Here is a 16,603-nt window from a genome sequence, read left to right as displayed (position 1 = left end):
ACCTTTACTGGTCTACCAGAATTTTGCATAATGCAAATTAGGCATGCTTCACAGTGCTTTTGAGCTGTTACTGTGAACCCCCTTGTGAACCACTCCTGATTGATAGACTCTAACATTCCTCCTTTTGACACATGATCCAACCCATGTGTCAACTTAGCGAAATGAGGGAAACAATTTCTTGAAAGACATGGATTGGAATTTGGACCCACCCAGATGCTGGAGGTTGGGTCAAAAACAGCCCCAGCAGCCTTCCATTGAGCCTTCTCAACTGGCGTAGCTAGCTGCTGCATGGAAGTCAGTGATGACATTTTGTCAGTGAAGGAGGAGACAGGGATTTTAACAAATGAGTGTGCGTGAGCTGCGAGAGGAATCAGAGCAGCTGCCTTTGCGGCTGAGTCAGCAGACGCATTTCCTAGGGAAACTGGGTCTGTACTGCTTGCGTGTGCGGCACATTTACAGACTGCAACCTCAGATGGGAGCAGAATGGCGTCTAGTAAGCCTGCAACCAGTACATGGTTAAGTAATGGTTTGCCATCAGATTTCAGAAATTGTCTACACTTCCAAATAGCCCCAAAATCGTGTACTACCCCGAAAGCATAGCGTGAGTCAGTGTAAATAGTCACGGTTTTGCCTTCTGTAAACGTGCAGGCTTCAGTTAGTGCGATGAGCTCTGCTGCTTGTGCTGATAGGTGACATGGAAGTGGTCCAGAACGGAATACAGCAGAATCTGAAACAACAGAAAAACCCACCCGATTAGTGCCCCCTTGGTCGCGAGAGGCAGACCCATCAACATACAAAATGAGGTCAGCGTTGGTCAGAGGAACGTCTTTTAAGTCCGGTCTAGGTGTGCACACCATGAGAAGTTCGTCAACCGTCTTCAGGCAATGTTCAAACTAAATGAAGTCTCTCCTTTTGAAACATCATGTGTTGAAATAAACACCTGCAGTTCAAAAATAAAAAGTGAATTGCCTAATATTTTGGTTGTGGAATCAATTAATTTCTTTCTTTAAAGGCAAAAACATGAAAAAGCTAAGAGAAAAACCCTATTGAATACAATATTATTTGGAGCAACTTAATTTATAAATGGTTGTCAACTTAAAAACATGTGTTCATGTTTAACATGTGGTAATTAAGTAAATACAATTTAAGATTACATTTAAATCATACGTTAAAACAAGTTGGAACTTTTGGAGTAATCAACTTAAAAACTTGTGTTTATGCTACCAATTATTAAGTAAGTGGTAATTGAAAACACCTCTGATTGTAGAGGAAAAGCCTTCTCCCCTTTCTCAAATAACTTTGTTGCTTTAACAACATTTCAATAGAAGTTGTCTTAACTCAATAACCATCGATGCAACCTATTGCCTTGATTTTCTTTGTTAAGCCAAGGCATTTGTTTTTAGAGTGTACGTAGACTGGGCCTCCCATATAACCCGTCTGAGCCGATATAAAAACAATCAGCCAAATAACTTTTCAATACATTATTGATTACTATTTTTGAGGTACTTTTAGGTTGGAAGTGAACATACGTCAGAGGTAAATGTACTTTTACTCCACTACATGCATTTAATACCTTTAGTTACTTCACAGATGTGGATGAATGATGTGAAATATAATCAAGTGTTAAATCAGACTTTAGTTCCAGAGGAGTAAATCCACAAGCTACCCTGCAGTATACAACGTACTTCAAACTAGCTGCACCTTCACCAGCTTTGAGAACACTTTCATGATCAATCATTATAAAATATATCATATATATTATTCTGAAATGGACCAATCTGCACAACGACTACTTTTACTGTCTTTACTTTCACTATATTCTGATAATACTTTTCTACTTTTACTTGAGGAACATTTTTAATGCAGGACTGTTACTGTAACACTCTGGTACTTCTTCCTTTACTCAAGTACAATATCTGAGTACTTATTCCACTTCTGGTAGTGTATTAGTCTGAATTGTAGCTACAAAATCACACAGAGCTGCATAAAAATAGACTCACAATGGTAACAAGTGGAAAATAATATGTACTAATGTGTACAATGATTTGTAGGTAATTTTGACTACTCAAGACACCTGACTTATACATCTTCAAAGTATTGGCTTTCAGAATATTAAACTTGTTTCGGCAAATTCAGATGATAAATACAACTTTGAAGCTTGTAACGGCATAATTACAAGCAGAGAACGGACTAATGTAACATCACAGCAAGCATAACAACAGCTGTGTGTTATGAACACATACACAAGAATGACATCATCTGTCGCTTAGTGACATGTTTTGACAGAGCAGCCAATGATGCAATACGCTTATCTGAAAGCGTTTTCCCCTCTCCTGAAATGACATGACCCAAAAATGTAACTGTTCTTTGTACATATTGGAGTTTTTTTACCATTTACCATTTAGCCTTAACACAAACGTGTGAATGTGTAAGGTTTACCATTATATTCAAATGTGAACACAAATTGACTGTCTTTGTGTACCGGAACACTGAAAAATGCATTTGAGACATCTATGGCAGTAAATATGTTGCAGAGGCTGGAACTTGGGAAATAATCAGATAAGGATTCCGGACGAGCGTGCATGCACAGCTGCATTTACATCGTAAATCCTGGACAAATCTCCATTCGTCAGGAGGTTTGTCTCTGTCTTTTTGACAGGAAACACTGGAATCGTTACACGGAATAATGACCCCTTGTTTAAGCAGAGAGGTAAACACTGGCCGAATGCCATCAACAGCTTCACGTTTCAATGGGTACGGCACGGAACGTGGACATTAAACCTACGTCATATCTGTGAGCTGCCTAGAGTGAGTATGGCACATCTGAAAGCGCGGCAGGAAGCTCAGAGATATGAGAATTACCTCATCATCCTCAACCAACAGCAATGTTGTATTGAGCGCCGTATCATTTGATACACGTCACGTGACATAGAGTACATGACATAATCTGTGTGTGTAGGTGCCCAATCAGTGACTGACTCCCAATCTTTAACGATTGGACCCAAATCCCTCCATCTATCAGTGGGGCCCTTGGCTAGTGAAATGTGTGGACCGCCCCTGGGATTTGACACAGTTTGTGTTGTGTGGGTGTTAGTGTAACAGAACCAGCAAACTCCAATACATAGTTTTAAACATGAGCTCATCATTCACACATTCTAACAGAAAAACTCTCATCATAGCATTTTCACGGATTCTTCAACCACGTTAGCAGTACAATGCAAATGAGAAGCCTCCACACAGCAGGTGGAAAAACACGTTGATCAGTCAAACGCAACAACGCCTGAGAATCAGGATATGTCAGCAGCCCATTGATACACATTCACCAGTTCTTTATCATCAAATGACAGTTTTTTGAACCATCGTAGGAGATGGCTGTCGGACTTTAAGACCCTCATTTGTGGAAAAATGAGGTCCAAGCCGAACCGGAAAATCAGATCTCTGCCCAGTAAATTTATTGGGCAGACAGATGATAAAATAACTGTTTTTTACTGATGTGGGAAATGGATGACTGTCATCACCGTTATCTTTACTCTGAAGTGGTACAGAAACTTCTCCTTTGCAGTTACCCAGCTCCTATTGAGTGAATAAATCTATCACTAAATTTGCATTCAGGCAAATCTGCCCTTTTTTACCACAGAATGTGTAGCCCCAGAATCAACCAAAAATGTAACATCAACACCCATGACTGCCAAAGTCAGTGTGGGACATTTCTTAATGCAAACATTCACTGTCATATTTCAAATATGTACCCTCTTTAACCACAGACATGTCTTCTACATTGCGTGAGGTGCGAGGTGCGTGTGTGTGTGTGTCACTTCCCTGGTTAGATGCTGCTGGCTGAATTTCCGTCTCGCTCGATTGGGCCCCTTCCTCCCCATCTGGTGTAGGTCAGTCTTTGTGAATGGTGGCCCCGTCCTTGCTGTCCCCCTCTGCCTCCACTGCCAGTGTTCTGTGAGCAGTCCCATAATCCAATGTTCAACACTGCCACGGCCCCATTCTAGCCTCATCCCCCTCTATTTCAGCCCTGTTACTAAAGTGCTAGCTAGGGCTACATACATAAGTAGTGTGGCCACAGTTTAGTCTATGTCTTCTGATGTAAGTAACTATGTAGGCTAACATTAGCTAGGCTATGTTTTGTGGACTAAAGTTTAAACATGTAGATAATGCTAATTTCTGTCTGAAATTGTTCAGGGAGAGAGAATCATAAGACACCAACATGCCAAAAGGAATTAGAAAAAGTGGATCAGAGAGGCTGAGAGAATACAGACAAAGAGTGAGGGATGACCCACTGAAACACGAAGAATATGTAAGAAAGGAAAGAGAAAGAAATAAAAAACGAAAGGAAGAAGGAAAATTGAAATGTATCAGCGATTTATCGAACAGGGAACAACGGAAAGTCAGAAAATCATGGAGGAAAAGACAGCAAAAGCACAGGGTGTCTGTGAAACGACAGAGAGAGATGGAGACAATTTGCAGGGCTTCCACACCACCTAGCACTTCTAGTGAGGCTGATCAGACACCAGAGCATAGGCCTGCAGACCAGAAAAGGACGAGAAGTGCAACTAGCACTTCTAGCGAGGCTGATCAGACACCAGAACATAGACCTGCAGACAAGAAAAGGAGAAAGGAAAAAATGTGTAGCTCCAGAAAATTACAGAAGCTAGAGCAGAAGGTCCAAGACATGCAGCGGAGGGAAGCAAAATATAAAAAAAGGTGCCAGAGGTTGAAGTTGAAGTTGACATCAGATGGGTCAAATTGTTCCCCAAGAACAAAAACATGGAAGGATGTACAGAAGCACAGAGTTCCTGCTAATATCAGAAAGACCCTTCTTTTTCACAATACACTTCTACACCAAATTAAGAAAAAATACAAGTCTGTCAGCTACAAAGAGAAAAATGCATTAAGAAGAGCTGTCTCAGACAGATTGCTCAGAAAATACAAACTTGTTAATTTGCTAAAAAAAACTGTAGGTATCGCCCACAGAGAGTTAAACAAGACTTTAGACAAGCCACAATCGAGGTTCAACCATCAGAGAAGTAGTAATAAAAAGACCATGGAGATAGTCAAAATGTTCTTAAGTCGAGATGACAATAGTCGTGCATCAGCAGGGAAAAATGAAACGATCACAAGATTCAAAAAGAAGAAACAAAAGAGGTTCCTCTCTGACACAATGCTGAATCTGCATCAGAAGTTGATGCTGGAGATGCCTCATCTGAAGCTGTCCTATTCGCTTTTCTGCAGGAAAAGACCTTTTTGGATTGTTGCCCCAAACATCAACAACAGGGAGACGTGTGCCTGTAAACTGCATGACAATGCCCAAATGAAGGCAGACAGGCTCAAGCACCTTGGCATTATTAAGTCACCGAGCTTGAGCAAAGTCGCAGAGGAGTTGTGCTGTGACACTCAGGCTAAAGCTTGCATGTACAGGGAATGTCTTTCATGTAAGAACAAGTCTCTCTTAAACACAACAAGTACTGGTACATCAGAAGTCACATGGTGGTACCAGTGGCTCACGAAAAAAGAAGATTATGAAAAAGAAAAGGACGGAGAAAAACAAAAGATCACTGTGACAAAAACGGTTAAACAGAGATGTGAGGGCAGCCCAGTGCACCTTTTGGAAGATTTTGAGAGAGAAATTAAAGCCAAAGTGTGCAAGCACCTCTTCAACATCCATCACCAGTACACACAGCTCCAATTCCTGCACAAATCTCTGAAAGAAGACGAAGCTATTATTCACATTGACTATGCAGAAAACTGGCAGTGCAAATATGCAAAGGAGGTGCAGCAAGTCCATTTTGAAGCATCCCACAGGCAGACTACACTGCACAATGCTGTTGTGTACACCACAGATGGTACACTGACATTCTGTGCCTTGTCCCCATCCATGAAACATGATCCTCCCGCCATTTGGGCTCAACTTGAACCAGTTCTTCAGTTCCTGAAAGAGAACCATGCGAGGATCAAAAAGCTCTTCTTCATCAGCGATGGGCCGACCACGCAATATAGAGGAAAGAAGAACTTCTTTCTCTTGAGCACCATTCCTTTCCGGATGGGATTTACTGCAGTAAACTGGAGTTTCCTGGAAGCTGGTCACAGGAAAGGGCCTGCCGATGGCGTTGGAGCCACCATGAAGAGAACTGCGGATTCACAGGTAGCCAGGGGTACTGACCCACAGCAAAAGCCCTCTATGACACACTCTTTCCTCTCACAAAAGTCAAGCTCTTCTACGTGGAGGAAGACGAGATAAACAGAGTGAGCACACTCCTTCCAAAAGAGCTGACCACCATCAAAGGTACACTGAGCATTCATCAGGTTATCTGCACTACGCCTGGCACGATCCACTATAGAGTGCTGAGCTGCTTCGGCAACAGAGAGGCCATCTGTCCCTGTTTCCACCCATCGTCCACCAACATTGCACCTCAAGTACAACCTGGAAGAGATGTGAGAACATCTGAACCAACAGCCCCAGAAAATGGAAGCCATTCCACCCCAAGCTCTGCGTATGAAGGGACTCTCTGTCCAGTTAATGACATCACTAAAGACCTTCTTCGAAAGTGGTGTGTCATCACATATGACGATAACCCATATCCGGGAATCATTGCAGACATAGCAGAAGGTGATTTGTACATCTTTTCTTTTTTGTCTCACATTTCAACATGTAGCTACATTGCATGATATTTCTCTCTTTCAATTTATTCTCACTTGGCCATCTTCTATTCTCATATTCCCATTCCCTTTTAATCAAACTTAACTTCATAGTATTATAAGATTGCAATACAAGCAACACTTATCATGTCTTGCTCAATGTCCTTTTTTTGTCCGTTATCTGTCTGCAGATGGCCTTGAGGTCAAAGTCATGCACTACATTGGGCGAAACCGTTTTTTTTGGCCGCGACTAGAGGACAAGATCTGGTACACAGTGGACAAGGTTGTCACCTTAATCCCTCCACCAGAAAACGTAACACAGAGGCATGTCCAGATCAGCCCAAAAGTGTTTGCTGCAGTATGTAAAAAACTCAATTTGTAAATTGATTTGTGATGGTGTATGACAAACCCCCTTAAACATACAGTACCGTGTGTGTGTGTGTGTGTGTGTGTGTGTGTGTGTGTGTGTGTGTGTGTGTGTGTGTGTGTGTGTGTGTGTGTGCGTGTGTGTGTGTGTGTGTGTGTGTGTGTGTGTGTGTGTGTGTGTGTGTGTGTGTGTGTGTGTGTGTGTGTGTGTGTGTGTGTGTGTGTGTGTGTGTGTGTGTGTGTGTGTGTGTGTGTGTGTGTGTGTGTGTGTGTGTGTGTGTGTGTGTGTGTGTGTGTGTGTGTGTGTTATTGGGTGGCTGTCATGTGGGAATCCTCTCAGAATTCTCTGCAGGGTGTTGTTTTCTTTGGGTTTAGAACAAAAACAAGCTTTCAGGTAATAACTTCAGTGTGTTGGCGTGTTTTTATTTCATTTGTGTGTCACCAAGATCCGTTTCAAACTATATAGATTTACCAGATGGAACTGCTGTCTTCCATGCATGCTAGGTAGGATCCAAAGTGTACTGCAGTGATTTTCAATAGATGTCGCCTGTCTGTAAAGCTGGTGTATGTGTGTGTTTGTGTTTGTTTGGGCACATGTGCGTGCATGCATGCCATCCGGTACGGAAGTGGTGAAATGTGTGTTCATGATCAGTTCAGATTCTAGTGCATATCACTTTCTTGTGTATTTTTCTTTTAGATGTTGAATCTATTCGTTACAAACCGTTCAGGGATACGTTGGTTAGCGTTCAGAAGCCTGACAGCAACAGCATAATATCAATTGTGTCAATGTTTTCTTCTGAACCCACCTGGGTAATTATTTTCTGTGTAGTGGTTATGGATGAACAATTGTTATGTCTTCAAAAATAAAATTATTCTATTGACCCCAAAACATTTGTGTTTGTAATATTTCCAATATAAGGCAGTAATGACTTAAGATCAAACAATAAGGTTGAGGGAATATGATACAACCTTGAGAACAAAATACTGTGGTCACTACTGAAACAGTGCAGTCACTACCGAAACACTGGATGTTTTGTAAAAAATAAAGTATATTGAGTTATCAACTAAAATGATATGATACTGATTGGTTTAATGTAGGTTCAATTTCAACAATCATCAACTCTGGAATCAATATGATCAGTATTATGAATTTTACAAAGAAAGATTGCATTAAGATTTTTATGAATTGTATAAATTGAACTTTGAAATTTGATTAAAAATTCACTTTTATTGATTTAATTGTGAAAACCTTCAAGAAATATTTGTTAAAATACTATTTAGAGAAGGGAAGGAAAAACAATCTTAACAGGTTAATATAATACCTTTTTACTACAGTGTATGTACTATGTTTCGGTAGTGACCATTTTTGGGAGAGGAAGAACATTCCAATGCAGTCTGAAAATACGATATAAACATGTACGGTTATTTTACTAGATATGTGTAATTTAGATATGGGACAAAATATATATGGAAAAAGTTTTGGGAAAAAAACATACAAAATGTCAAAATATTTCCAACCTTACTTTGGTCCAATTCGGTAGAATGGCCCAAGGGAGGGAAGCTCAGAAATCTGTCTTCACACGGTATTAGACACCTGGCCTTGAGCTGTAGATAGTATAACGGTTCCCAGAGTAGGGAAGTTCTTGTGTGACTGTGTGTGAGTCTCCCAGTAGCCAAAGCAGCTCTGTGGCCTTGAAGCGCTTGGGAATAAACCCAAAGTAGAGTAGAAAGGAAGAAAACAGTACATCTCAGGAAATGAGAAGTATTTGGTTTAAGCATATAAGGATATAATAAAAATGTCCACTACAGAAGTCATTTGTGAGGTGTTTTCAAAAGTACATTCTTGATAAAAGAATACATTTATAATGAGATGGGTCTTATCAGATGTTACAACAAACAATAAAATAATGTCAGCCCCATTTATATACCGAACAATCATTTCTATGTAACCATGTTCCCCAGATTTATTTTGCACATCATGGTAAAAACTCTCCCTAGATTTACAAGTGCTCTCTCAGGATCCCAAGTTCTCATTGTCCTATTTCTCCAGTTTACCAGATGTGCTCTCCAATGGTCATTTGTTCATCAGTTCTCCATTGGTCCTATGTGCTCCAGTTCTACATCCGTGCCCTCTCAGGGTCGTATTTTACAATGGTCATATGTATTTGCGTAATATACCTTTCTGGTTACCAAATTGATGAATAGGACCAGCATATTATTTATCAACTCTGAGTTAATCACGATCCACACCCACCCACAACCAAGCTGCTTCTGGTGACAGACACATCTTATGTGACCACATATGAAGCTCAGCGCAAGTTCAACCAGGAAGAGCGTCTTTTCTCTTCATTTACTATTCCGATGTTACTACTCTCTCTCCTCTCAATAAGTGACTCTTCAGCTTAACCAATCACTTCGCTCTATTCCCAAGAGCCTATCATAGCGCTCTGTCAAACCTTTTAAATCTGCTCTTCCCCCTCTGACAGCTGTCATTTCAGGTGACTCTACGCAACCCTCCTCCACCCCTTTTCACCTCCTGTCCCTCTGAATCCAGGGTCAAGCTAAACCACTCCTCTTCAGACTGACCCCAACTATCCATTCACCACCACCAGTGTCTAGACCCCGGGGGGGTTTCATCGGATCGGTTCTACCCTCCCGAATGATACTTCCTGCACAACGGGGCCTAATTGCCAAAATTACCATTATCATTTGTGCATCTGCGCAATAAATATGTATTACATTAAATTAAAGATAGGGTACACCTTCACTCTCACACCCTAGTTATGAAAATTGTTTCTCTTTTCTTTACGCATTTGTGTGAGCTGGTGAGCCACAAAGTGATGTGAGGCCAATCATGTCAAATGCCCAGCATGGAAACGACAGCCCATTTAATGTGTTAAGGCTCTGAGGCAATTCAGTTAATTACCTTTTAATTAATAATGGTGCCTTTTCATGATCAAGACTTCTGTTGCATCTCAAAGTGGCATCGGTGGTAAGACCAGGGGCGGTTCTAGGGGGGTCCAGTGCCCCCTTAACACTGACCTCTGACCCCCCTGTGGCCCCCTTAACAATGACAAGTTTTTTTTTTTTTTTTTTAAATGTATATTTGCTGGTACTCGGATTGCCAAAAACCGCAAGATTGTGTTGCTATAATGTGAGATTGTGCAGACCCTTATGTAAAGTAGAGATGTAACTGTTCATTGCCTTTATTTTTATATAAATATGGTGTTAGTGCAAACATTGCACTATAACTTAAGCTGAAGCTAACAGTAATAACTATAAGATCTAACTGAAATAAATAAGTGTACTGAAACAAATACCAATAACTGTATTGCATTGTTTTCTTATGCGCAATTACTTCATACTGTCTAGTTCTCTTTTTCATCCTGCATTTATTGTGCCCCCCTCAGAAAATAACTGGCCCCCCAGTGGCCCCCCCAGTCAAATTGGTCTAGAACCGCCACTGGGTAAGACCCACAGTAAAATCAGCAGGAGATCTCGGAATCTCAATGTTCCCTTGAGGCAATCATTTCACAGCTGTGAATGTAAACTATGTAAAAAAAAATTATTCTTGAGATGTTTCAAGGTTAAAAATGTGTCATTATGTGTTGCTTTCTTTAAAAAAGCTCAATCCTTTATTGGTCCTGCTTTTGGTGTCATGGAATGACAGTCATCTGTTGCATTTGTTTTTGTCCAGTTGCTAATGTGATGCGAGTGGCAGTTGGAGGACCATGGGGAGGATCTACACATTGCTTTTCCACAATTGAGTGAGCGTAATATCGGAAAAAAGAGTTTGACTAGGGAAGTAGAAACAAACACATATAAACACTAACAGGGGTTTCAGGGTAGGGCAGTGACTGTCGATCCGTTCTTCTATATGTCTGTCGGTCTCAAATCTAAAGGGTGCAATAACGATTTGTATCCAATATGCATAAACAGTGGACACTGTTTATACGCAGCTCTCACAAACCACACACGACCAGATAGCTTATCTTACAGTTAGAACCTACATACAAGACACAACCTTTATAGTCAGAAAAAAGTGTGATTATTTTCTGATATTTTACACAAATGATATTATGAATACTGTGGGCCTACATACCTTAGTGTGATTATAAGTGCACGTGAGTGAATATTGGCATGCAAATTCGTTTTTATACGTCCTATTCATTGTCTCAATGTGCTCATACATCTTAAGAAAGTTATCACCAAAAATGTTAAGAATGTTTTTAGAGAACGTTATCCTACCTCTCAGAGGAACATTCTCGGAACCAAAATGAAACGTCCCGCTGAAAACGTTTTAAGAACAGTAGGGCATAATGTTCTAACAATGTTATCAAAAACATCTTAAGAAGGTTATCAAAAACATTTTAAGAAGATTATCACCAAACATTTCAAAAATGTTTTTAAAGAACGTTATCCTACCTTTCAGAAGAACATTCTGGGAACCAAAATAAAACGTCCCGCTGAAAACATTCCTAGAACAATGAATGGTAACATTCTCAGAATTTTTGAGAATCAAAAATGTCTAGCTGGGAACTCACACATGCCACCGCAAACATGCAATATCTACTTACAGCTTATCATGAATTACGTGCTTGTTTGTTTTTTTCAAAAGGAAAATGTGGTGACATCAGATTTTTTAAAACATCCTTTTCAAACAAAGTTTGTTTTTTAAAGCGCTCTAGATATAAATCTGACCATGACCGTGTTAATATTTGCCATCACAGTAACGTTTTATAAAAAAAGAATAACCTCCTGAAACATTTTCAGAATGTTTCTTGGAGAATTTTCTTCATTTGTTATCATGTAACATTGAGGGAACGTTTTATAAAGAACATCTTTAATGTGTTACCCCAACAACATCCAAAACACATCCTTAGAATGTTGCAGGCAAAACGTTCCACCTTTGTTAACATATCACATTAAAGGAACATTTTATAAAAAACTTTCTGTCATCTCAGACCTTAATAACATCCTCAAAACATCCTCTGAATGTTGAAGTTAAAACGTTATGACTTAGTTAACCTTAAACCTTATAGGAACATTATTTGAAATAATATACATCCTAAAAAGGTTCTTTGAACATCAGATTAAAACGTTTCTTTTAAACATTATTAGAACCTGTAGGTAATGTTAACCAAAGTTGTGACAACGTTCCCCGCTAGCTGGGTAGGCTATTTTTCAAACCAAAACCCATACTGTCAGAAATATTATTCATTAAATCTGCAATCAAGAAGTCAGGGAAAACTCAGTGTTCCATAATTAAGGTTTATTTTGATATTGAATAATTTTACAACCAAACTTTGAATGCAATGCATTTGCAAAATGTACAAAAATATGTTTAAAAATACCAATGCAGACATTTCATTACTCCAGTATATACGTATATTAGAAATAATCTTTACATTGAATAGAGTATGAATTGATGTATTTTTGAATATATTACAAATACAGTGCATAATGCATAGTGACAACATTATGCATATCTTAAACCCTGTAATCTTAAATAATTAAAATGACTAAAATAGTAAAGCTCAGGTCAAAATGCCAAAGGTGACAATGTCATCATCTGCAAAATGTAGATGATAACCAAGTAGAACGTAGCTTCAAATTGATATGCAAAAAGCCTCAGGTAAAAATGTGGAGAGGGTGATTGGATGTAGAGAACACATGTGACTTTGATGCTAAATACCTAGTTCTGTCTTCTAACAACAGTCAGGGTTCACCCAACCTCACACTAGTATGCACAAATGTGTCCCATGTGATGTGAGGTTTGGAAAGTAAAACGTGTGTAGGCGTACTCCAAAAATGTGGTATTGTATTCCCAGGAGTTTTCTAGAAAATTATAGTATGAGGGCAGGGGCGCTGATCTTTTATATAACATATATCAATTCTCGGGAGAACATGTCGCCCGTATACAAGATGGCGCCGCAGACGTAAACATCAACTTGACGCTGGAGCTCTGTACATCAAAGCTGTATATACCGTCTGACGGTCTATTTGACACCATTTTCATATTTTTGGAGTAATTATACTGTATTTGACAAACAGAAATATTGTTTTCTGGCATCCCTTTAAAATTTGACAGGGAAAATCTGCATTTTGGTATGAGGGTGCATACCGAAAGTAAGAGGATGCAGCGCAGCACCCCTGTTACCCAGTTTAGAAAATACCCTGATTCCTATAATGTTAAGGAACTCACCAAAGGCAGATTAAAAACAGATGGCATAATTAAGTCTTCTAGTACAGGTCAAGTTTAAAAAAAGAAAGATCCTACAATTGTATTTCTTTAGTACATTTCCCAGAGGATGGACTTTGATCATTTGAATGAACCAATGCTTTTATGGGAGTTTTTGGGGAATACGTACACTACTGGACAGTCTCTATGAATAGCAAAATCATTAATGTTTCATCAAACTATTTATAACTTAGGCATTTCATCCTCTATGTGTTGCTATATAAAGCCTGAGATTTCTTTTCTTTTTTCTTTTATAAACCTTTTAAATGTAAGTGACATAATGGTTGCAAACATTTAAATGGAAAAGTAAGCAATAAACATAATTTGGCAGCATACAATAAAGTCATTTAATATCGTCATACAACAAAATAATATCTAATATTTTTAGCAATAAGCAGTGGGATTGTCACACTTAAATCATAACTCTTCCAGCAGGACTGTATTTGCTTGACACATGCCTGAATTCTTCCTACTTTTTAAGACTTGAATGATAACATATGGCTTGCTTCTCTTACAGATACTTTAAACCTGTCAAGCTTATTTTGGCAAGTCCAAAATTACAGTTTGAGAGCAACAAATAAGAGTCTGGAAATAGCCACTCTGAAGCCTGAACCCTAGAGAGAGGTGCTAACCCGTTTGTTCCTCTACAAGGCCTTTGGAAGAGTTCCAAGTCTTTGACATGTAAGTCTTATCAGTCCTCACCATACATGGAGTTCTCCTTTTCTTGAGAAACTGTGACTAAAGCAATTTAGCACATAACCACCAACACTTTCCGTAAATGGTGACGAAAAAACAGACTTTTGAATTTGTGTGAAAATAAAAACTAACCACATGATATCTTCATTCTTGTAAACAGACTGTTTGATTATTTATAAAAAATGTACTTTAATGCCTATGGAACCATAATATTGCTTAATCTGGAATTGAAAAAATGGCTTCATAGACCTGTCCTTACTTTTGTGGCATTTCTGAATCCCTTTTGTAAATTTGCTTAAGAGGACCATATCATTGTGGCTGTAGTTTTCATTTGACTCGTTGAAAACAGATACATGTAAAATACTCTGAATGAGTTGAGTCTTTAAGCATTGATAATCATTTCAAAAAATAAATCAGTTTGGTCACATTGTGGGCCAACTGTATAATTTCACTAAAGTAAACATATGCAGATAATAGTAGTTGGTCCTATCATACTGAAAAACAAGTAGGAAAAGCAGTTGAATGAACAAAATACAACTGGGAAATCTTTTTTTTTTTCAAGCAAGATTGGAGCAATACAACCTTCCAGGCAGCCAATCATATTTCAGGACACTGCACAGAGCTACAGCAACAAGTAAAGGCCACAGATGAGTCTTAATTATGGGGTGCTATTTGGTGCCATATGCGCTGTGTCAGAAATGTTTGTTCACTCAGTCACTTCTCCCCAAATACCCAATGGTTTACTCAATATAAAGCAGCGAATTGACATTTACGACACTTACAAATCATCATAGTTTATCCTCATCATTACATGTTAATAGTTGTACAACCATAATTATTGCAACAAAAAAAATGTGATGCATTGCATTCTGGGATGTTAGCATAAAGTACTGACCAAGTTGAAGATAAATAGAACTGTAAGCCTAGAAGAAATTGCTTTTAAGATCACTGTTTGATCATTCAATGTAAAACACACACAGGAGCAATGAAAATATAAGTCTATAATATTGGCTTAATAACAAAACAAATATGATTGGACAAGATATACAGTAACATGTTTCTTACAACATCTCACAGTGATGGATTACACAACTCCTGGTGCTCCATAAATAATAGGTCATAGAATATGCTTTTTCAACCAGAAGTTATTAGTTCTAACAATGCTGTAATTTCTCATATATGTATTAACTTTAAGGTTGCATGATTACTTTTTGCATGGTAATCATGTGAAAATTGTGTTTCCTGTTCTTTCATTGTGACTTCAAAATGGATCTTTAGGGAGTGTACTGTACTTTTTACATCATTTGAAGATAATCATTTCTCTTGGTCAGGTCTGCACTGAAGGAGGGAATAATATCTCACTGGTTGATATGGACCTCTTTTGATGAAGCCAATTGGATCCACAGCCTTCAAGCACAGCATGAGTGTTATCTACTTCTATTCATAGTATACGGTTATATGCAGTTTTAATATGACTCATATTCTGGAATAAATAGATAATTATGAATTAATTAAGGAAGACTTCACGTACTGCAATTCTACTCCATGGGTTCTGAGTAGAATACATCATATGATTTGCCCCATTAGCTCACACAGGAGGGCAAAAGGTCCTTTCAGCCTTTTTAAAATACACTTTCATCATTATTTTATCATTTTATCATTTATATATTTTGTTTAGGAAATGTGTCTGTGTGTTGTTTGCATTGAAATGAAATGGGAAGAGGGATTAATCCAAAGTATTAACAAAACCTTCAGTAACATTGACTTAAACATAGAGTAAAAGAGGAGGTAGCTATTCATAAAGTTATTTCAAATCCTAGTTGTCTTGCTATTGACACAAAAACAACACAACTTAGTTATACAAATCTTGGTGCTTACCTGACTTACTTAGAATGAAACCCCACTTCCGTAAGCTGCTTTTCAAACTTTGCAAGAATAAATTAGCCATGTAAGTCTGGTATCTCAGTAAGAAACTGTAGGTTGCTAGCGTGCTGACTGTCTTTGATCATGAATTCCATAACCAAGAATTGATGCCCTGCCTATTTCACTTTAACTCAACTAATGAGGTTATTTCTGCCTCCAGTGCAGCTGATCTCCACACGCACACTTTGTCATAAAGTAGTCAACAGTCATACACATCTCTGTAAAACAGTGATACAGTAAATTCTCGAAACACTCTGCGTTCAATAGCATCCTCTCCCCTGCTTCTTAGTCATCAGATGTTGGGTCCTTTGCTGTAATGTTCCCTGAGGTGATAGTTTTGATAACACATGGAAACATCACAAACCCCTGGAAGTCCTGGATTGCCCCGTTTACCAAGAACTCCTGGAGGCCCTGGTTTTCCAGGAATTCCCTCATTTCCTGGATGGCCGATTCCATCAAAGCCACGTGGACCCTGAATTCCTGCAATGATAAAGAAAGCTAAAAAAACGGCTATAACTGGTACTTCTGCCTCATTTATGGCAAGAGAGCTCCATTAAATTAGGTCATAGTTCTTGCTCTATGAACTAAAAATAGCACATGGTGGATCATAAATTACATCTATTCATGAATTAATAAGCTATTATAGCTTCCAGCGAAATTCAGCACTCACTGTCTGTACACCCCACCTACTGAGCTGTCACTTAGAGATCTCATTGAAAATTAAGTAAAAAC

At 38.8% G+C, this 16,603-nt stretch overlaps 1 protein-coding gene across 1 annotated transcript in view; it reads right to left on the bottom strand.

The window, feature by feature from the left end:
• Positions 1–13,661: 13,661 nt before the first annotated feature.
• LOC117465524 (collagen alpha-1(XXI) chain) overlaps positions 13,662–16,603 on the bottom strand; it is a 72,274-nt gene continuing 69,332 nt past the window's right edge. The window contains exon 32 of the mRNA XM_034108363.1: positions 13,662–16,351. Coding sequence (XP_033964254.1) covers positions 16,164–16,351 — 188 coding nt within the window. The 3' untranslated portion in view covers positions 13,662–16,163. The remainder of the gene's footprint in view (positions 16,352–16,603) is intronic.

The sequence above is a fragment of the Pseudochaenichthys georgianus genome, chromosome 20, assembly GCF_902827115.2.
Source record: "Pseudochaenichthys georgianus chromosome 20, fPseGeo1.2, whole genome shotgun sequence".
Classification (NCBI taxonomy): Eukaryota; Metazoa; Chordata; class Actinopteri; order Perciformes; family Channichthyidae; genus Pseudochaenichthys; species Pseudochaenichthys georgianus.
This window is presented reverse-complemented; position numbering and strand designations above follow the sequence as displayed.